Source organism: Poecilia reticulata, chromosome 8, assembly GCF_904066995.2.
Source record: "Poecilia reticulata chromosome 8, P_reticulata-male-v2, whole genome shotgun sequence".
Classification (NCBI taxonomy): domain Eukaryota; kingdom Metazoa; phylum Chordata; class Actinopteri; order Cyprinodontiformes; family Poeciliidae; genus Poecilia; species Poecilia reticulata.
The window spans coordinates 5755164-5777076 of record NC_088837.1 but is presented as its reverse complement, the minus strand read 5'-3'; the positions used below and the strand labels follow the sequence as shown (position 1 = coordinate 5777076).

At 40.8% G+C, this 21913-nt stretch overlaps 1 protein-coding gene across 3 annotated transcripts in view; it reads right to left on the bottom strand.

Annotated features, from left to right (window-relative positions):
- ntn1b (netrin 1b) overlaps positions 1-21913 on the bottom strand; it is a 62658-nt gene that overhangs the window by 8538 nt on the left and 32207 nt on the right. For all 3 annotated transcript variants that reach the window (XM_008415454.3, XM_008415453.3, XM_008415455.3), the window contains exons 3-6: positions 21214-21402; positions 12384-12533; positions 9200-9253; positions 3720-3794 (exon numbers count right to left, since the gene is read on the bottom strand). In XM_008415454.3, the coding sequence (XP_008413676.1) occupies positions 3720-3794; positions 9200-9253; positions 12384-12533; positions 21214-21402 (468 nt within the window). The remainder of the gene's footprint in view (positions 1-3719; positions 3795-9199; positions 9254-12383; positions 12534-21213; positions 21403-21913) is intronic.

The window sequence follows — 21913 nt, the reverse complement described above, 5'->3', positions numbered from 1 at the left end:
TGTGTAGAGGAAGGGTCGTCGGGCGAGAATATAGTCCCTTTGTGTCTGCCGTCTCCGTAGCTACGGCGCTGATGAAAAACAAAAATTGAACAAACAAAACATATTTCTCTTTATCCGAGGGTGGCAATCCGTCACCGTTTGCTTAATTTACCACCTGTTTGTGCCCCGAGGAATGCTCTGCGCCGGCGAAGCGCACAACTGTGTTTAAACAGAGGGCCCCTTCCCGTGACCCCCAGGGGGCCTGCATCAGCACTCACACGCGGGGGGTTGCATCCCGTACTTCCCTCCCGAGGAAGAATAGAGAGGAGACTCTGAAGCCCCACAAAAGCGAGGCGACAAGCCTGAGAAATGAATTAGACCGTGGCAAAGGGAACGCACGCTGAGCGCCGACGTCGGCCTCGCCGACTCGACTCGGGATAGAATCATCTGCTTCCAAAACCTTGAGAGGAGTCCAACGGCAACACGCACGCCTTGCTTGAAGCGGGCCTGACTGATTTATAGGCGCGCCGCTGCTCCCAGCGCTGACGACTGAGATTCAAGTCAATGGAAATATGAAGAATGACTGCATATGGCTTCGTCTCCAAATGCTGCAAATGGACTGAATTAGCGTGGACTCAGCTGCGAGGGGGGGACTAAAATACATTTGGCCGGCGTTCATCTGGATGATATAAAAAGAAACCAAATCTGCCTCCCTGCTGAACCGACGCAATTTTGCCGATAATGATTTCGAAGTTCAGAAAGACCTACACAAGCGGGAATTGGGCGATTACTAAACTGTACGCCTTCCCCTAAAGCGGCTGCTGTACAATGCAACTCTGTTTAAAATTCTCTCACTTCGATTTGGAGTTTGATTGGGCCCTTCTTGCATATCTACGTTGATCTAGAGAGGTGGCCAGCTTCTGTAGACGGGCACCAGTAACCTGCAGGTTTTAGATTTTGTCTCGTCTCAACACACCTGCATCACATGAATGGCTCATTATGACGCCTCTGCAGAATCAGATGACTTGCTGAGTAAATCAGCTTAGCAATGTCGGAGCAGAAAAACATCAAAAGCATGCAGGACGTCACCTGTTGGGGATTAGACTTTACCAACCCTGATTGGTCTGCCCGTTTAGTGCTATTTGAGGTATTTCAGCTCATTCTTATGTTGCCTTCATGCGCAGACAGCGCTGTGTCACTGCTGTGTTCTCTATAAACCACAAATCTGGAACTGAATCAGAGAACTGCAAAACAGCTGAAACACCGAGTTCCTTTGAACCATGACTAAAACTTTTTTACAGTTGCTTTCGACCCATAATCACCGGAACGTCAACCAACATATTTGATGTGACGGCACTCGACAAAATGTAATGTTTGTTACTGGTGACTGTGTGACGCTTCAGTTACGTCTTAAAGCACTTTAAGTCGCCTTGTTGCTGAAATCTGCTACATAAATAAATCTGATTGAGATCTGATGTAAAACTCCTGAAAGTTTTCCCAAATTGCACAAGCAGACCAAGTTCTCTGAAGCATCCTGGCAAAGGCATCACTTGTTTCTTCAGTCTTTTGGAGGATCTGCCACAAGATTAACCCAATTTAAACATTGGCGCTCTGCAGTCAGACGAAGCAATAAATTACAATCTCTGTGCAGGCCTGAAATGCTTCAGTCACCGTCGACCAAGAAATCATCGGGCATGAGCATTAAATTATCACTGTATTTGCACATATACATTAGTTGATGAGCATTAAAGCTAACTTGACTTGTATAAAGTTGAGGAATCAACCATATATATATTTTTTTCTCCTTTTGTTTCTTGTGATGTCAGATGTACTGAAAAAATGTTAAAAGCCAGAAAAATAAGAAAAGATCGCAGAGAAAAAAAAAAAGTTTGAAACAAGTCAGTGAGTCTGAGAAGTTTCACATAAAGGATGGAAACAGAAATGTTTGTGTTTTATTTTACAATAACTTTGTTATGACGCGTGAACCAGCAGGACCAAAACGCAGACAGATGACGCGTCGCTTTGACAAAACTTTACAACAAACACAGGAGAACATGAAGTAAGCAACAGAGAAATCCAGCAGCAACTGAGTGGCAGCTGAGGACTTAAATACTGGTGAGTTTAATTAGTGGATAGAGAACAGGTGGCTGATTAGTAACGAGCTGCAGCTGTGAGAGGAGACAGAGAACCAACAGGGAAACTAAGAAATGAATCAAAATGTAACTAAAACACGAGGAAGATATAATAGATATAATCAAACTGAGTAAGAGTAAAACATGACTAGACTGACTGGTTGAAGATAGGAATATAACAGAGTATTTTGCGTATTTTAAGTTGAAGTTTCAAGTTTATTTCTGTGCACAGCACATTTCAGCACCAAGGTGCTTTACATCCTAACATCAGGCAGTCGCCCGTTTTCATTTCAATCCAGTGTCGACTAAAGAACATTCACAACAAAGCCAGGATGAATCTGTTTTTTATTTTACTAAAAATTCTTGTTTGCAAACACTTGTAGTGCAAATATTTCTTCCTGGAGAAAGAAGAGCGGAAGCACGTCATTGAAAATCTAAAATTGATGCGACATTTGTGCCAATGGCTGTGTTTCCATTACGAACGTGTAAAAAACTTCGTCAATATTCCACAAGTGTAAAAACAAAAAAAACAAAAAAAAACACCATTTTGCAATCACAGTGTTTCCATTAAATAAAATTTTTTAAATCACATGTGAATATGTTTGCTCACATAAGTCATTAAAAAACATGCAGCGCCATTACGACACAACTACTTCCTGTTGTCTTCTTTTTTGTGGTTTCCGCCAGTAGCAACATCCTGTTGTTGATCATGCGAGTTGTGTGATGCGTAAAAAATGTTTCTGATGCGGTTTTGCAAAATAAACCAATTTTTATATGGCAAAAAACACCATCCTGGTGCCAAAACATTTATCTCAAAAGGAGTTTGTTTTTCAAATTGACGTATTTCCATTCAGTGAATTTACTTTTGAAATGGATCAATTTAAACATAGATACTGATAACTAAACTGACTGGTATTGCACATTTAGAGTTGTTCAAATAAATGTAGACATTAAAAGATTTCCTTGTGGAAACTATGAAGTATTTTTGTTCTTTCTACATCCTGCAAGGTAGAAAAAACTATTTTTGTAGAAAACTACATTATTAGAAGCAGTGCTAGACATCGCTGATGTATAAAATCCTGGCAGTGCATTGCTGAATGCACTAAATGTCTTTCAAGAAATTCAAGTCAGTCCTTGAACATTTCCATTCAAACCTTCCCAGAAGCCCCCAGAGTATTATCACAAGAGATAAGACCTGGAAATAGGTCAAGGAAAACATCTCGGAAATGCAATCAGATTGAGCGAATCGGCACAGAAAATGAGCAATTACCAGTGCCAGAGCCTTGGCGAGCGTATGTGTATCTTGAAAAGCTCGGTTTTCGCTGTCCGTGTCTTCCACTTAAGATAGGATTTCTGAAAACACAACCACGCTCAAGGGCAGACCTCTCAACAGCCCACATCAGAGACTTTAAAATATGTCGGACTAATCAGCAGAAGCCGACGTGGCCCAGTTATGTTTTCAGTAAATCATCAATGGAGACACGAAGACGACGGTTCGGGGCACAGATTGAACGTCATTGGGCTGGGAATAATTGAGGCGTTTGACCTCACGAGTGCGGACTTTGGTGTGCAAAGCCCGCATTCCTGTCTGCGGCTGGACTCACTCACCAAAGTCTTTCTTGCAGTACTTCTTCATGGTGATCTTCATTTTTCCCTTGGAGGCTTTACAGTAGGACTCGCAATCTGCCAATTAGACAAAGGAAAAAAAGAGGAGGTACATGTTAGCGATGTTTATCCAGCTGTTTATTAAATGCTTTGTGTGATATTTAAAACTTTGCCCCTGTGAAATCCATCCAGATGCAATACTGGGTTAGCAAGAACAAGAAAAGATTTAAGCAATCTATTTGGAAAAACTCATTATTTCAAATAAACCAGTCACGCTATTGCATGATTCTAATTGGCTAATCATTATCTGACCACTTGGCAACACCAGTGGAGTCGCTGGTGATGTTCATTCTGTCCTTCAATTTGAAAGTAAAATATAACCTAAAATGACCCGACCTAATGGAAAAGTAAAGCACCCGGTTGCGTTGCGGTGGAATGCTGTGAATTCCAGCCTGTTAATCCCAGCAGGCACAAACTAATCGGGATGGGAGCGGAACAGAAAAACAGCATGCATACTTAAATGATGTGGCGGAACGTGATGTTCCAGAAAATAATTATTTCCTAACATTTAATCCTTTCAGTTTTCAGTTATTCTCAAAACTGAAACTATGTTTTTCAAAATCTATGCTCGGTGTCGAACACAGCGGATCATTAGGAGCCTTTGGTTTAGCAACAGTGACAATGCTAAAGAACACATGCTAACTTTAGCCACTTGCACTTAGAAATAATTTGCATCCATTGTCTTTGTAATTGTCTCTTTTCTTCTGCTGCGCACTCAAATTACTGCCAAAAAATAAGTACATTTCTAAGGGGCTGAGGCTTCTACAGTGCTTTAGTAAGGGAACATTGTTGGCAAGCCAGACAAGGAAATTTGGACAAATTTCCTGGTGAGTATAAGGTCAGAAGTTATCTTTCGGAGCTTGTCAATGAGGTAAAATGAGGCTTGTCTTAAGAGAAATGTAAAAAAAAAAAAAAACAGTTTGAGTTTGCTTTTCTTCAAGGGACCGGTCTGCGATCAGTAGCTCTGATTTAAATTTGAAAGATAAATGGACACATTGAGCAGTTTTCAGGTGTTCTGGATTCTCAACTATAATTTGAAAAACATAAATAAAGGGGAAAAAACTGAATACGATGAACTTTGAGAACTTTGTTCAATATTGCAACGTATCATACATTTTTAACCCTCGCATTCAGGAGTGCGCCGAATGTCACGATCGGACAGCTGAGAAGCGACTGGATTGTCCTATCAGACTGTCAGTTCCCAAAACCACAAACAGACACACACACACACAAAAAGTCTTGAGAAAGCGCACGCGGGGTCGATGCCACCACGCTTTACTGCACACAGAGTTAACATCTCATGGAGTCCAAATGACCCCGTCTCTTAAGACCATGGGAGGTTCAGGGTCCTCAGGTGTTTAGCGACCTTGTGGTTCCTCTTTGATCCGGAGGGTGCGTCCAGCGACAACTGCAAGGAACCTTTTTACAAAACCTCTTCAAGCAAACAGATTTTTTCCTGTGGGAGTTGATAATATGTGGAAATCCTTCCCTCAAGTCTTGATACCGATTCCAGGCTGGAAGATTTTTAGACTTAAGACTGGACCTAAGGAAGACCAGGGTTGTAGTCGTGGTTAACAACCCGTCCCATGATGGCACCATCATGGCACTTGTTTCATTACCGTCTGCATCAAGTTAATTTTAGGATTTATGTTATGTACAGCATTTTGTCCCGCTGTGTTGTTTAATTGTCTTTTAAGCTGTTTTATGTTGTTAAAGGGTCATCTGGAGGTGTTCACTGCAAATTAGCCAAGGCTATAAAGCGTTCTGTTTTGTCTGTACGTAATACGTGTCCTCAACTGAAACTGAACAATAAAGAACAGTGTACACCCAAGATTTTTGCTGAAATGCTTCGTTACTTTTCCAGAAAAAAAAAATTAAAAGGGTTTTGGACAATTTCATCTTCATTCTTCTAGCACCATATATGGATGAAGCATATAGGATCACTTTATTATATTAGTGAGACAATGATTGGCATTCCTGCCACAAAAGAAAACACAAATCACAACGGTGTATTTCCATTTATCCACCGCCCCTGAATGCAGCATGGACAGCATGTCGCCAGGACGTTACGCTCGCTCTCTGGCTAGAGGATGCAGTTATCAGTTGGGGGAAGAAGCTCTTCTGATTGATTTGATTGGCTGGATTATCAGCACGGGACTTGGCCCAAAACGAGAAGAACCTGATGTGAAAATTGCCATTATCTATGTAATTGTGTCTTTTATCTCTGCTTACCAGCAAAACATGGTAAGCAGAATCTTTTAATGTTTACCGTGCTGCATTCATGAGCCTGGGAATAAATGGAAGGGGGCAGAGCCATGTGCTTCCTTGTTTAATATAGTCAGTGGGATTGCTTAATATTTTCCCAAGGTTTTAGGCAGGAATGTTATGCCATACAGTGCCATGAGTTTTTCACAAATCACAAAATGTGTTTTAAAAAATGTATATAGGTGTGACTTGACTTATTCATAAATTATGTTTTCACTAATGTAAAGGCACTCCTAAAATGTTGAAATAAAAACATTTTTTACATTCTAATGTTAATTTTTGAGGTGATTTTCAGATGCTAATTCAGCATTGCTAGCTGTTAATTTAGCATTGTTAGCTGCTAACAACAGTTACCCAGTTGTGGTACGCTCCAAATGCTTATATGTCATTCCCATCTCTGTTAAAGTTTCTATTTTTAACCAAGTAAATAAAATGCTGGCAGATAAATGCTTTAAAACAATGGAGGCTTCTTTAACGTTTTCTTTAAAGTCTTTGCTAACTGACTGTTAACACAAAAGCGCAACTCAAAAACTAATTCCTATTTTACCTCGCCACTACTTTGAAAGTTTATCTAAACTGTTTTGAAATTGGACTTTATACTGTTTCATCAACAAAACAATTGTGGGAGAAGTGTTTTTTTTCTCCTTTCACAATCATGGCAACAAATATCGAAATATATAAATGCTAATTGCATGCTCACTTAGATCACTTAGCTAACTGCTAATTCAAGACCTGATAATTTGAAAGTTTATCTGATATTATTGAAAGTTTATCTGATATTAATAAACCATTTTCGATTAGGACTTCATCTTGTTTCGTCTACACTGCAGTCGTTACGTCTTTGGTGAAGTGTTTTTTCCCCTCTTTTGGCAGCAACATTGAAATATTTTAAAGATGCTAATCGCATGGCCACTAAGAATACATAATTGCTATTGCTGAGACTAACAAGGAGACAAAAGGTCTGAAAAGAAGATGTGCTAGTTCAAGCGGGTCTTTGAGGAAGTTACTAAAATGACTTCCTCAAGTCATTTTAGTAACTTGAGGAAGTCAAGTTACTATTGTATTGCCTTTAGTAACTTCCGCACTAAAGGCAATACAGCACTAAGTAAAATGAGAATTTAATGGGAGTGGTAGCGGACACTGTGGCTATTAAAGAAGCCAAAAGATACGGAGATGAAAGATACGGTGAACAGGCTTCAGGGATGGGGAAAAGATGGAAAAGTTACGGAACCGCGTTGAGATGCTTGAAAACGACAGTCAAAGAGCTTCAAACGTTGGTACAAGGTTTAAAGCCCATAAAGCTCAAAACATTAGCTCTCACCAACTTGACTGGATGAAGTAAAGCTGACAGCAAATGCGAAGAGCTTAGCAAGGCAGTCTTCTCTCAGGACAACAAATCAGAGTTTTTACATCGTCTCGTGCAACGATCTGGTTACACCCTTAGCACTGAGTGTCACACTACTTTTGTTCCCAGACACTCGAGGATGCCTTTGGAGAAAGTGTGAAACAGATTAAAGCTTACACACATCCTCCCGTGTCTGTCAGCACGCTCCTGCTCTACGCCTCCATGTTTCCCATTACGGCCCCGCGTTCTCGTCAGTGTCCTGCTGTTTATTGTGCGGGTTACCCCAAGGTCAGCCCCTCGTAAAAGAAGGTCACTTGGGGCGGGGCGGGGCGGAGGGAAGTGGGGGGTAGTGAACCCCGTCAGAAATTAGAACCCTTTAAAGCCAAAAGCTAGCAGAGAAGTAAAGCCTAGTGATATAGGGCGGGTAGCAATAAGCCTTGGGCATTTTTTGAGGGTGCGGATGGGAAAGCTGGGCAGGGCAATTTGAAGAGAGAAAGAAAGAGGGGGGAGGGCAATACAGAGAGAGAGAGAGGAGGGGGGGAGAGACCTTTCAGCTCGCCTGAATATGGACAAACTTCATTATTTCTTCCAGCCCTCTGTCCAGTCTTTCCCTTTCTTCCCCATTATGCTCTGTGTGAATGAGGTTGCCTAGGTAATGATAGAGCAAGAAAAAAACGCCCTCTCCTCCCTCTCACAAAAAAAAAAAAACGGGGGGAGAAAAAAGTGGCGAGATGAGGATCGAATTCATGTATGAGAAGTGAAGTCGGAGAATGCCCGGCTCCTTTCTGGGGAGAAAATGAGAAAAGAGGAAATCCCAAAGTAAATGAAAATTGACGAGTCCATATCGAGCATGCTTGATTTCCATGCAAATGAAGCGACGAGGGCAAAAGGAGGGGTGCTCTTTATCTAAGGGGGGGGGATTTCATCATGCTTCCCCCCTTTGATAGCCAAAGTTACACATTAGCCCAGCGGCGCACCAGCCGGTGCGTTCCATTGCGCCTGCAGTTCTCATTAAGGTCCGATCTCCCGCCGCGAGGACAAACGCCCCTTTTGTGCGCCCACGTTCATTCCAGCGGGGGTCCCCCCGGAGACCGGTGCTCCTCCTAATTTGGAGGGTGGTGTCCGTCTTTGGAGACGCCTGACAACAAATCCAAACTCTCTCGGCGGGTCGCTAAAGCCGGAGGAAGTGAAGGATCGCAACAAAGCTTGGTGAAGTCAGTGGCGCCTCATTTGGTCAGGAGGGTTTGGGGGGGAGGGGGAGTCGCTGATCGATGACCAGAGGTGACTCGGGTTGTTCAAACAAACCCAGATCACGCTCTCCTACTCTTTTAAAAAAATAAAAGAAATAAACTTTTAAAAGGTGGAAACGAATCATATTATGCTGGCGGTCCGACACGGAGACTCCTGTTGGAAGTGGGGGGGAAACATGAACAATGAGGTCCAGCAGGGCTTCTCTTCTGGCACAGCCAACCTTGATAGAAATACAAACTGGTGCAAATGAAGCATGTAATCAGATTAGAGCTGAAGCTCTGGGGAGGCTGCTGGGCAGGCTGGGAATACAGGCGACAAGGCCGCAGGGAGAGCTGGCAAAATATCTGGAGTTTACATCAGCAGCGGTCTGATCTCACCGAGTTCGGCTCATGTCGGCGCCTGCGCTTGAAATACGCCAACGTATCATTATATGCCCCAAAGAAACAGCTCGATTTGTTATTTCATCAAATCGCTCCCAAAAAAAGTACGTTTGGTGTGGCAGAGATAAAAATTAAAGCTCAGAAAAAGTGCTGCAGAAGTCAACAACGTTCTGGTCGCTCACCTGACGGCTCCTCATAGCTGCTGTAAGTCGATGTCGGAGATGCAACAGGGATTTCTGTAAGACAGAGATGAAAATGACACTTTTTTGTAGCAATAATTTTAAAAAACGATTAGGATTTTAAAATTATTTTAAGGACAGAATTTCACCACAGAGCATTGAAAAAAAAATGTAAAGAAATTCCTATGTAGTGCTTTGCAAAAGTATTCACACCCCTCGAACATTATAACATTTTATCTCATAATTGCTAAAAATTTTAATGAATTCTTTTGGGTGTCGTAAAGTCTAAAGATTTAGAAATCCAAATTGTGGTGCATGTCCCAAAAAACAAAGCAAACAAACATTCAACCCAGCATCATGCTGCCACCACCATGTTTCCCCTCTGGGATTTAGTTGAACATATCAAAATTAAATCACTTTGTACTTTTTAGGTGGCTTCTGAAGGCAGCATGTTCCGTCTGCCCAATAAAAACCTAAGGAGGGTTGAACGCAAATGCACGCCGCACTTTTCAGATTCTTTTTTATTTTTTTAAAAAGAAACAACTTATATAATTTTCTTAAATGCAGATTATACCAAATGTTTCCTTACACCGCGTAAAATTACTTGTATAACTTGTGAAATCTGAAGAAACATTTTCTGCTAAAGAACAGTCAGTATTATTTGAATCAGTTAAACAATTTTTTTTTTTTGACATAATTTCATGTTATTTTCTTTAAATCAAACTCAAATATACATATATTAAAATCACTACATCTATAAATAAGCTGGGGAAGCTACAACAATGAGCTAAAGATTTTTAAGCTTCTGCTACGATGTTAGATATTTGAATAAGCGCATGTGCACTCAACGCTGTGTTGCTCTGTCAAACAAAATTCCAATAAAATACGTCTTAAAGTTTATGGTTATAAGATAAAATGTGAAAAGTGAAGAAAAGAAGCATGAACCCATTTGCGAGTCTCTCTCTTTCTCTCTCTCTCTCTTTTATTTTATTGCATCTCTGCTGTAGGGTTTTCCATAAACGTTCCCCTCTCCCTGCACTGATTGTGCTGGTCTTGTTAAATTCGTAGCTGGCAGAAAGTTTGATATCGCAAAATTTTTTTACAACATACCATTAAAAAGGAAAAGACATTATCTGTAAAAGAAAATACATATACGCGAGAAACCAAATACATTCACAGTCTTGGGGAACCCTTTGACCCCCCTCTGGTTTATTAGACCCCGGCCCTTAGTTACCACACTACGTCCAGTCGTGTCCGCCTCGGCGACACGGGGGGGGGACAATAGCCGGCACGTCCACCTTGACATCGCCGTTATCTTATCCGTTGGTGGCAGCCAGCTACAGCAGGTACCAGCGGCCTATCTCTGCTCTGCGCGGCGTTTATTGCAGAAGGTCTGGAATCTGCAGATACGGCCAATGAACACGTCGGCCGCCGCTCCTTCCCTCGGAGTGGCCGAGGAGATTTATTGCGAGAGGGGACCGTTAGCGGGCGCTGAAGACAAACATGGCCGCCTCGCTCGAGTCCTAACGATCTGTTTGTCCAGGCTGCTGGTTTAAAAGGCTGAATATCTCTTGGGAAAGAAAAAAGATAATAATAATAACAACGGTGCTAAGATACGACGACAATGCGTAGTCGTGGTTTGGTAGACGATAAGCGTGTGAGAATTTTCTAATCTTTAGGCTTTGGCTTCAGAATTTATAGCTTTTATACACATGAAGTGTTTTTTCCCCTCCATTTTGCCTCGGTGGGTTTTACTGGGGTTTCATGTGATAGAACAACATAAAATAATGCAGAAATGTGAACCGGAAAGAAAAGTAAGCAAAAAAAAAAAAAAATTCATAAAAAATCTTTTTTTTTCTTGTACTTTTCATTAGTATTCACACCTCACTACCCCTCCCCCTGAAATGAGGCACTTTGTAGTATCATCTTTAACATATTTTAAATTGTCTCTAGAAGTGCTTCACATTAAAAAACTGGAAATTTTGTCCATTCTTCTTTGCAAAATAACTCAACCATAACCAGACTGGATGAGGGAGAAGCTGTGAAAACCAATTTTCTTTTTTCATTTTATTACTTCTTATTTATTTATTTATTTATTTATTTTGAAAGTATCCTCTCTGGTTGCATAGCAATCAGAGGCCAAACAGATTTACTTTAATAGTGGAGCGTTACAGCTTTGTTTTGTTTTTGTCTTCTTCTTTTTTTTACTATTAAGGAAAAAAAGAAAAGCATTTTTCACATTTCACAGATTCTCAATTGCAACTTAGATCTGGACTTTGACTAGGCCATTCTAATGAATGAATGTGTTTCAATGTAAACAATTTCATGTCAGCTCTGAAGGTGGACAATCACCAGCATTATGCTGCCACCACCATGTTTATCGTCCTCTTTTCCATTTTTAGACATTTGAGGAAGATGCTCAAAACTTGAGCTATGACCTCAAAGTGGTTCAAGTTTCTGCATGAACTGTCCTGTGTCTCGATGTCCAGGACACTGTTTGTTCGCTAATGTTTCTGAAAAGAACCTCAGAGGTCTTTATAGGATTTATGCTGAGATTAAATTACACTTTTTCGCCATTAATCTTATTTAGTAATTTCGGGATTTCTGAAGTCATTTGATTCCACAGGAAGTAAAGCAGGCGCAATACAAATGTGTGCCTTGTTTGGGATGATTTTATTCTTATTTACTCTTCATAGTTCACAGTTATGCTGAGTTTTGTTGGCCTGTTAAAAAACACATTAAAGTTTGTGGTTTAGATTAGTGTTAAGATGATTTAACTGGGATCAAATTCAGCAGAGTTCAGGGTGTCCATGTTGAAAACAAATACGTATTTATTTTTTCTGCGTAAAAATCGATTGGAGTTTTCTGACTGATCAACGATCTTTAAGAGGCCTGGCCTGCAGATTACATTTTCTTTTCCTGAAATGTTGCTAGATATGGCAACAGTGGGGTGGCTATTTTGAACTGAAAACAGATGCAGACATGACCCAATGGGCCGGTCTGTCAGTCGAACCTCTCTCATGGCAGAGCAAGAGAGGACAGTGGCTGATTTTTGGACCTTCAGGTCGATGAGATAGGTGGATAAGATCGGATTCACATGTAAGCATCGGCCGATCACCGATCTCCCAGAAATGAAGAGAATCTGCCTATTTATCGGCGCATTCCTGCTGAAAATGTGGCAGCTTACTTATGCACGGCGCGATGGGGGAGCGGCTCTGCTGGTAACCCTTGGCGCAGCGGTTGCAAGTGATCCCCGTCACTCCGTCCTTGCAGGGACACTGGCCTGTTGTCTGGTTGCACGTTTTCCCCGCTGCTCCGACCGGATGACAGTCGCAGGCTACGGTGGAGAGGAGGCGGCAAAACAAGAACAGAAATACAAACATTTATCTGTGAATAAACAGAAACAAGCTTTTATTTCAATCACAGCAATGAACGGTTTGTAGGAAATCGTTGACTCGAGCCGGGTTTTCCTTTCAGACATTCCCAGATTGGGGAAATAGGCCTTCCACCAGCGTGAAACCTCAGTCCAATTAGCCCGCTCCCCTCCACCGTCATGACCGTCGGATTCTTCATTAGCCCCGGCTCCTTAAGGCGCGCAGAAGAGTAAATAACTCTATAAATTACAGGGCTTCCGCTTTCACCGCTAACTGCGTCTGGGCGTGTTTGCGATCGCCAGCGTGTGAGCAGTCCGCCGTGATCAGACAGGCTGTCTGCCTTCTCGGATCGACTTTCCAATGCGAAGCGGGGCTTTTTTTGTTGTTGTTTTTTTTTCAAACACGCCGGCTGAATAACGTTCCCCATTAATAGACGAGTGGAACGCACTTCAAAGTCTGTTTGGGCTGTTAGCTGGAAGGATTGCACATTAAATGTGAGAAATTTGTTGTCGGGTTTGTGTGTGTGCGTGTACGTGCTGCGTGCAGGATTGCATGCCAAAGTTTTACCATAAACCCCGTGTTTGAAGTTGAAGCCCAGCCTCGCTATTAGTCCCGCATGTATTATAAGTACCAGCCGAGTCATCTCCAAGAACGGGGCTTGAAGTGGTCCGGCTGATGCTGGAGGTGCCTGGAGTTGGAACGTCTCCATCAGCGTCATCAGGTTCTGTTGAAATCTGTCTGTGGGAACGTCACACCGCCCGGCTGCTCAGTCGGGACTTGAGTTCTACGAGTTTCTGGCAGAACACGTCTGACAGAACCCGACCCAGAGGTGACATGTTTTAGATGCCGGGTTTAATTTTGTTTCACGAGGGAAAAGAAGTTATTTATTACAGACGAAGACATTTCTTTTTCAATTATGAGAATAAAGTCAGAATCTTATTAGGAAAAAAGTCATAATATTAGTGGAACAAAGACGCAATACTCCCAGATAAAAGTCGTACAATTACATATAAAAGTAAGCGGTCATTTTTTAAAATTATTTGTTGTTTAGGAGTTATCATAAAATTGCTTCTGCAGTCTACTAATATTACAACTGACTTTATTCTTCTGTCGTTACACGTCACATAATGTTATGACTTCTCGTGTGACTTTTCTTCTCCTAGTATCATGACTTTAATTAACTTCATTTTGTCCCTCGGCCTCGCCCTAATACTCCGTCATGTTTATTGACTTATGAGGAAAAACTGTAACTGCTCAACAAAGATTTGAATGAAAAGATGTGTTATTCTGATCCTTTTTTTTTAAACTAGTACATGTGCATAACTCTTATTTTAATATTATATTGCCATTTCTAAAGTTGTCACTCACCTTCTGTTTTTTTATGTTTTTATACTGGTTTAAACTCAGTCGTTGTACGTTTAGGTTTTAAAGGCGACTCTTGGAGAGACACTAGCAGTAGCTGATGGGTCTCTGTGTTTACTGGGTTTTTGTTCTAATCCTTACACACTATTACACGCCGTTTGTTTCCCTCCCTACGTGTCCCATTTGCAGCAGTTCGGCAGCAAGCGAGTGAAAAAGGAGCCAAAGTCAACACAGAGATTCAGAAAAGGCCTCGCAGGACGATAGATGAGAATCATTTTTAGCAGAATGCAAGAGTTTCTGGCTCCTTGGAAGTAAAATCTAAAGTAATTAGGTGTGGTTTAGGCTTTTACAAGCAGGCAATCATTTTAATGATCTGTTTTTACTGAAAGTCTCGCCTTTTTTTTTATGACGGACTAAATACAAACTGAGTATGACGTTCTTTTTTGAAGAGCTAAAATATATGTATACACATATATAAACATTGAAAACAAAAAATGTTTTTCACATTTCCTCCCTCTTTTCTGTTTGCTAAACACTGAACTTTTACGCCGTTCTTCTCAGCTAACAATCAGATTGGACGGAGAGTTTCAAGTCTTGCCACAGACACTCAAGTGGATTTGATCCTGGACTTTGACTGGGCCATTATAGCGTACGAACTTTTTGAATACACTCCACCTCAGTCTCACTCTCAAGTCTTCTGCTGTTTATTCGTCTTCCCATGCCTATGGGACCTATTTGACTATTTACACTGACATTATACTGCATGCTGGGATTTGTTTAAATTCAAGTTCAAAAGTTGATCCCAAAGGAAAACTACATAAATTGTTCAGGTGTAACAGAGTAAAGGGGGCTGGACACAAATGGACGCCATATTTTTCAGATTTTCCTTTGGACAAAACCGACAACCATTTATAATTTTCTTTCGTAATCATCAACTATGTTTTTTTAGTTTATTATAAAGAAAATAAAAAAAAACACTAAGTGGGTGTTAAAAGTTTGTTTATTAAATGTTGAAGTTTCTCCATTGTTTGCCTTTTTAAACACTTTCTTGCTTATTTCACCTCAAACTTAGTTCTTCTTTGTTTTCTGTCTGTCACTCGTTTTATATTTAGATCAGTTTAAACTCAGCTGCTTATTTACTTGTGTTTAGATTTTACTGTGTTAGATTATTCGCTGTATCCAGTTCTTTAAGATTTATTTTCCCCAGAGTGTTTATTCCTCCCTTGCTCTTCTTGTGCCATTGTTCTCTCTCTCTCTCTCAGCCTGCCTGCCTGGTCTCCCCTTCAGCTGCGCCGTTTCCAAACAGTCACTTGTCTTTTTATCTAGTAATCAAGACGCCTGGTATTTAAGATCCTCATTCTCCATGATTAACAGCTTCTAATTAAATACTCATATAATAATAATAATAATAATAATAATAATAATAATAATAATAATAATAATAATAATAATAATTCTGAGGCTGCACAGTGGCGCAGTTGGTAGAGCTGTTGCCTTGCAGCAAGAAGGTTCTGGGTTCGATTCCCGGCCTGGGGTCTTTCTGCATGGAGTTTGCATGTTATCCCTGTGCGTGCGTGGGTTTTCTCCGGGTACTCCGGTTTCCTCCCACAGTCCAAAAACATGACTGTCAGGTTAATTGGCCTTTCCAAATTGCCCCTAGGTGTGAGTGTGTGTGTGCATGGTTGTGTGTCCTGTGTGTCTCTGTGTTGCCCTGCGACAGACTGGCGACCTGTCCAGGGTGTACCCCGCCTCTCGCCCGAAACGTTGGCTGGAGATGGGCACCAGCACCCCTCCCGACCCCACTGAGGGAAAAAGGGTGCAAGAAAATGGATGGATGGATGGATAATAATAATTCATATATATAATCTAAATTATGACTGGACATATGCATCATGGACATTTTTAGAGTGCAGCCATCTTTTACCATATTACACTAAATTGATTTAAGAAGCACTTTAAACACCCACATGACCAAAGTGCTGTCATTTTTTTAGTAAGTTTTTGCCAAAGTTTTTTTTTTTTCTTTTTGCCTAAAACTTCTTTAGGAAAGGAAGAGTTTGTGATTTCCCCTCAAAAAAATTTGGCATTATTTTAGGAAGCTGACGATATACAATTATAAAAATAATAAAATATTTCCCATCAAACAAAATGCTTTAAAATGACAGTAGCAGCAATGGTGATCTGTTGTCTGAAGGAAAAAGAAGGAGAAATTGTTGGTTGAATTAGTAAAATTAGAGTCTTATTGTATAACTTCTGTAGCATTTGGACCCCACTTGGAAGCAGCTGCATAGTTTAGTTTTGTTAGACTCCCTTACTGTATCATGGCATGTAAAAGTACAACAGTAAAAACCAAAACACTAACAAAGCCTTTATATGTCAAAAACAGTCTTTTTTTACGTGTTGACCTCTTTTTCCAAACACTTTTTACTAGAAGTCGCCCATATATTTCAAAAGTCTTGATGCAAAACAATTTCTTTAAACTTTTTTTTTAGCAATTCTTCCCTTTTTTTGGTTATCAAAAGCACTTTTAAAAAAATGTTAAACATCGTGATTTTGAAGCCCCGGCGGACGGCTTGGAGAGCCGAATGGTTGCCGAGGGCTTTGGGGCCTGCAGCGCAGTGAACCGTGCACCACCCTCGTCTCTGTGGACTCACCCGAGGCTTAACTGCCAAATTTATGGACGGAAAAGGTTGGAAAAAAAAAAGTGGGGGAACTAAAGTGGTGGGAGGTAAGCAGTGCGATTCTCCAAGAGCCATGTTTACACTGCTCTTGATGAGGAGCGAAGCTGTTAATCTGGGAAATAGTGCATGGAGCTGTTCGACGCGATCCACTTTTCTTTTTTGACTCATAGGTTAAGGCTGCAGAGATGTGAGGTGTTGAGGGGGGAAGTGGGTAGTTGGGCAGGGACGGAAAGCAGGTTTCCTCCTGGCTTCGTTGGCACCGCGCTCCATCTCCTGTCCAACAACAGCAGAGCGAGACGGGCGGCTGATTCGAACAATAAATATGGCGGTTTTTAAACTGATGTCGCGACGGCTCGTTTTTGTCACCTGAGAAGAAAGGCAGCAATCAGAGTGTTTGGATTTGATCCCAGAGCAATGAGTCCGGGCTGGCGGGTGGGGTGGGAGGTGGGGGGTAAGACGTGTTCGGGTTACCATTCCAGCTGTTTGGGAAAAGGTTTCGCAGAGATGTATGGGTATCGCTGTATCATCAAGCAAAAGGGGGAACCTTGTGTTAAGCTAACCTGCTTTTAGATCCAACCCCTCCAAATGGAACCACTCCCAAGTATAACTTAGGGAAATGTTTAGGCTGGAAGTCAGGCTGTCATGTGCTACGCTAAGTGCAGACTATCTGTCAAGCTTGTGTTCACTACGACTACACCTCAACTGAACACCAAGTTCTTCTATGAACTCTAAGTGATGTAAGAAGATATGAACACTGCTTAGGCTAAATGTTGTGGCATGCAGCTGGAAATTAATGCTGCTGTTCCACCCAACAGAAGATAGGGGGTGCCAGAGGACAGACATCAACAGTCTAATTTAGCTTGACAGTTAGCGCAGCTTGACAGTTAGTACAGCTTGATGGTTAGCAGAACTAGATGGTTAGCGCAGCTTGACAGTTAGCATAGCTTGACGGTTAGCACAGTTAGACGGGTAGCACAGTTAGACGGTTGGCACAGCTAGACGGTTAGCACAGTTAGACGGTTAGCATAGTTAGATGGTTAGCAGAACTAGACGGTTAGCGCAGCTTGATGGTTAGCGCAGTTTGACAGATAACGCAGCTTGACAGTTAGCGCAACTTAATGTGGCAAACATGAATGTGAATAAAGCAGCTATTTTTGCTCAATTTTATGTGGTACACCATAAGACTGAAGATATATTTCATTATGGTAGCTTAATGCTTAAGGGATGTGTTTATCATCATTATTTTTTGTTTCATCTTATCCATAAATCGACCTCTGTTAACTATTTTACTTGAGAATATGCACTGAATGAATATGGTTTCTTTGAACCAACTTAAAAGAATGACTCAAACATTTTATGGCTAATTGTATTAGTTTTACTCGAGCTTTAACTCTGATTTCAATAAGTTAAAATCAGAATTACAGTTTGAGTAAAACTAATAAAATTTGCTTTTTAAAGTTTTGTTCAAAGAAAAAAAATTTTTAGTGTATGGTGGCTTGGAACAGTGAGATTTCTGTTTTTTACAATTTCTTCCATGACAACCACAAACCTCAGTGTATTTTACTGAGATTTTATGTGACAGACCAGCTCAAAACAATTAAGTGGATGAAATGTTTTCAACAGTGAAAAAAGAGAATAGTTAATCCAACTTAAATAACTTCCTTCAACACAATAAGCAATTGAATTAAGTTTATCCATATCAATTATATTGTGAATTTAAACAACAAACTTTATTAAATCTGATTAACGTAATTCAATTACTTATCAAGTAAAGCAGCTTATGTAAGTTGAATCAACCTCTACCTTTTTTCAATAAAAATAAAAAAATCAACTTGAAAAGTGGGGTAAGAATTTGCATTCAGCCCACCTGATTCAATCATTTGTACAATGAATATTTTTTCCCAGTCTACTTTGCAAAACAGCTGAAACTCAGTCTGAATGGAAATAGTCTGTGAACAAACTGTTAAAGTCTCGCCACAGATTCTCTTTCATTTAGGTTGATGGTCAATCACGATAAACATAAATTGCTAAAACAAATACATGAAAGTTTATTGCAACATGATGAAATTTAAAGAAGTTCAAGATGATTAATACTTCTGTGGAACGTGACTGAATTATTTTGTGGAAAATTCGGCAAGTTGCAAATTTTTTCATTGCGCACATCTAAAATATTCGAAAGAAAAGCAGCATGGGAAGCTAACGTAGCTACCCACAACGCTAATTGACGTTGGCTGGCATTTACAAAACGTCCAATCAAGAAGCTCCATCTATTTTCCTTGATGCTGATTGGCTGTACTCCAGTGTAGCTATTAACTTATGCCATAGCACCAAGATGGCTTCCACTGTGCATCATACTGCATATTAAAGTCTATTTTTTGTATGAAATAAACAGCTACAAGTGTTTTTAGAGGGAGTCTGAAGCATTAGCAGGTTTTAGCTACGGTCGCTAATCCATGTGAAAATTGTATTTCATCTTTATTTTCAGCTCATGGAGACACATGCACAAGCAGTTAGCGCACTGCTAAGACATCTTACCGGTTAGATTCCAGCCAGAGTGGCACTAGTCTGTTTGCATGGGGTCCGTCTTTACTCCCAGAGGTCCTTCCACACAGACGGAGCTCAGCTTTTGTCTCCCCCATTTTAATTCCTGCCAGCCTGGCCTCAAACCTAGTGAGTGCGCTCACATCTGTGCATCCGTGTGTGTGTAGGTGTGTGCAAGCGCGCGCGCGCGCGTGTGTGTGTGTGTGTCTTTTTTTTCTTTTCTTTCCCCGTACACGCATATGTGTACTCACCGAATGAACAGAGAATGCCGATTACCTGTTTGCTATGCTTGTCTTGTGAGGCGTTCATGGAGGACCTCAAGTAGTAAATTTTGGAATTGCACAGGTCAGTTTGCTGAAGATCACCTTAGTTCGCTTTTTCCAAAGGAATTTGATTATTATCTGAACCATGTCAGCAAATTGTTCTTCTCTCTCTCTTTTTTTTATAAAGTATCAGCTTGCCCGTCAAACTTAATATTTTCTACAAATATATATTAACCCATATAAAAAGTATTCGCTACCTTGGATGTTTTACCTTTTCATTGCTTTTTCAAATCAATCATGATCAACATAATTTGACAAAAAATTATGTCAAAAACATGGCTCCTCTATTCTCTCTTTAGCAAATTATGTTTAATGACAATTAAAAAAAAATTAACACAGATGATTGCATAAACATTCAGCAGTCGGGGTCGCACATCTATATGCCACAAATTTCAGCTAAATTTTCCAATTTAGCGATTAGCTGTGAACAGCTCTTTCCAAGTCTTGCCACAACCTCTGTGTCGGGTTGAGGTTTGTGCTTTGACTGGGCCATCTTAGAACATCCACCATGTCAACTTCTAACCAGTTCAGCTCAGTGTTTCTCTATTCCCTTGCAGGGCATGTAAAACGCTGCCCTGCGTGTTTTACATGTGTTTCGGCTGATTCAAATAGTTGCATGACCTCCCCTGCATGCCATCAAGTACTGCAGAAGCCTGTTAATCATCCGCTTATTCAAGTCAGGTGTGTGGATGAAGGGGAAACACCTAAAACATGCAGGGCAGTGGTCCCTGAGGACCCTGAGGATTTGAGAAACACAGATGTGGCTGGATGTCTGGCTGTCTCTTCAGCGTAGTCATGGTAACCTGGTGACCTCTCCATCTTGTACACTCTCTCGGGTTGTGAGGACAGCCTGATCCAGGTAGGTTTAAACCCAAGGCCATATTCCTTCTATTTCTTGATGACGGATTGAACTGAACTCCATGGGATGTTCAGTGCCTTAGAGATTGTTTTGTATCCATCTCCTGACTTGTACTTTTCAATAACATTTTCTCTGATTTGGTTATTTGCTTAAATTCTCTGATTTGCTTAAGCAAGTATTTTTGTCTTCATCCTGCACTGGTAGCCATGGATACATAGGCTACAATAATATACAATCATGTACTACACTCAGGCAATCTCCATTTTGTTGTGGGACTTCTAGCACCAACTGGCTGGACCTTTGATGAATTAGGTTTGTTACTTTGAATGAGCAGTATTATGTGTTTTCCAGTCACAGTGTCATTTTATAGTACAATCAAATTACTATGGCACCTTCAGTTGTTACAAAAAATGCTGCATGTATCAAATATGGCTTAAAAGAAATTTTGACTTTATAACTTACGCCTTGAAATTGGGACTCTATCTTTTTAAGAAACTCCTGCTCTTTCTGAAGGTCTGCCTTCAGGAAGTCATCACAACATGGCTCCTCTATTCTCTTTTTAGCAATGTTTTTACCAGCGTCGCTCTGAGAAGTAGCTCCTCTAAATCGGTTTTAATTTTAACATTAAGGTTTTTTTTTTAAGCTTTTTGTGTCGAACTTTGTTGATCATGAATGATTTGTGAAAGAAACAAGGGTAAAACATCATCTTCCATTCAGCCTCAACATGCATCTTTTCTGGGTCTCATGGTCCGGAAACAGGCTTCCACTGCTACGCTGACGACCGTCTGTTTTACGATTTGTGTCTGTATCTTTTTTCTGATCCTGTCATTCGACTCTGTCTCTTCCTTTCGGCTGTGTTGTGCAAAGCATCTGTTACCTTTGCAGGCTCTGCGGTGAGAGATGGACTTGGTCATGTCCCTGTAGTAGCCCTCCTTGCAGTAGTGACAGTGGCGCCCCGCTGTGTTGTGACGACAGTTGAGGCAGACGCCGCCACTCCTGCGGCCGGACAGCTTGTACAGCTCCATGTTGAAGCGGCAGCGGCGGGCGTGCAGGTTGCAGTGGCACGCTGGGCAAAAACAAAGGAGATGGCAAAAAACTCAATTCCCTGACATTTGTGGCACAAAGACTCTCCATCCTTTGCCATGAGTGAAAAAACGTGACTCAATGTGGCGTTTAAACTATTGATTTTTCAAAATGTCTATGAACTACACATGACATATTCTAGGTAAATCTTTTATTTTGAGCATTGAAACTGTCAGCAGTGACTTGGGCACCCAGCTAAAACCAACCAAAATCATTAGAAATTCAAATTTCATCCTAAAATTTCCCAAATATTCTCACATCACCATGTCTGTATGTGGAATAACACACAATTGCTTCATGAAATCTCTACACTCAATTGATTTTGTAAAAAAAAAAAAAAATTAACCTTCATGGTTGCAATATTAGTGATATTGAGAAATTTGTTAAAAATACATAATGCCTCCATAAAAAAATCTCAGAATATTCACAGCTGACTGTTTTTTGGTCAATCCTCCGTAGTCTAAAATGTTTTCAAAATAAAATTCAAAACCAGC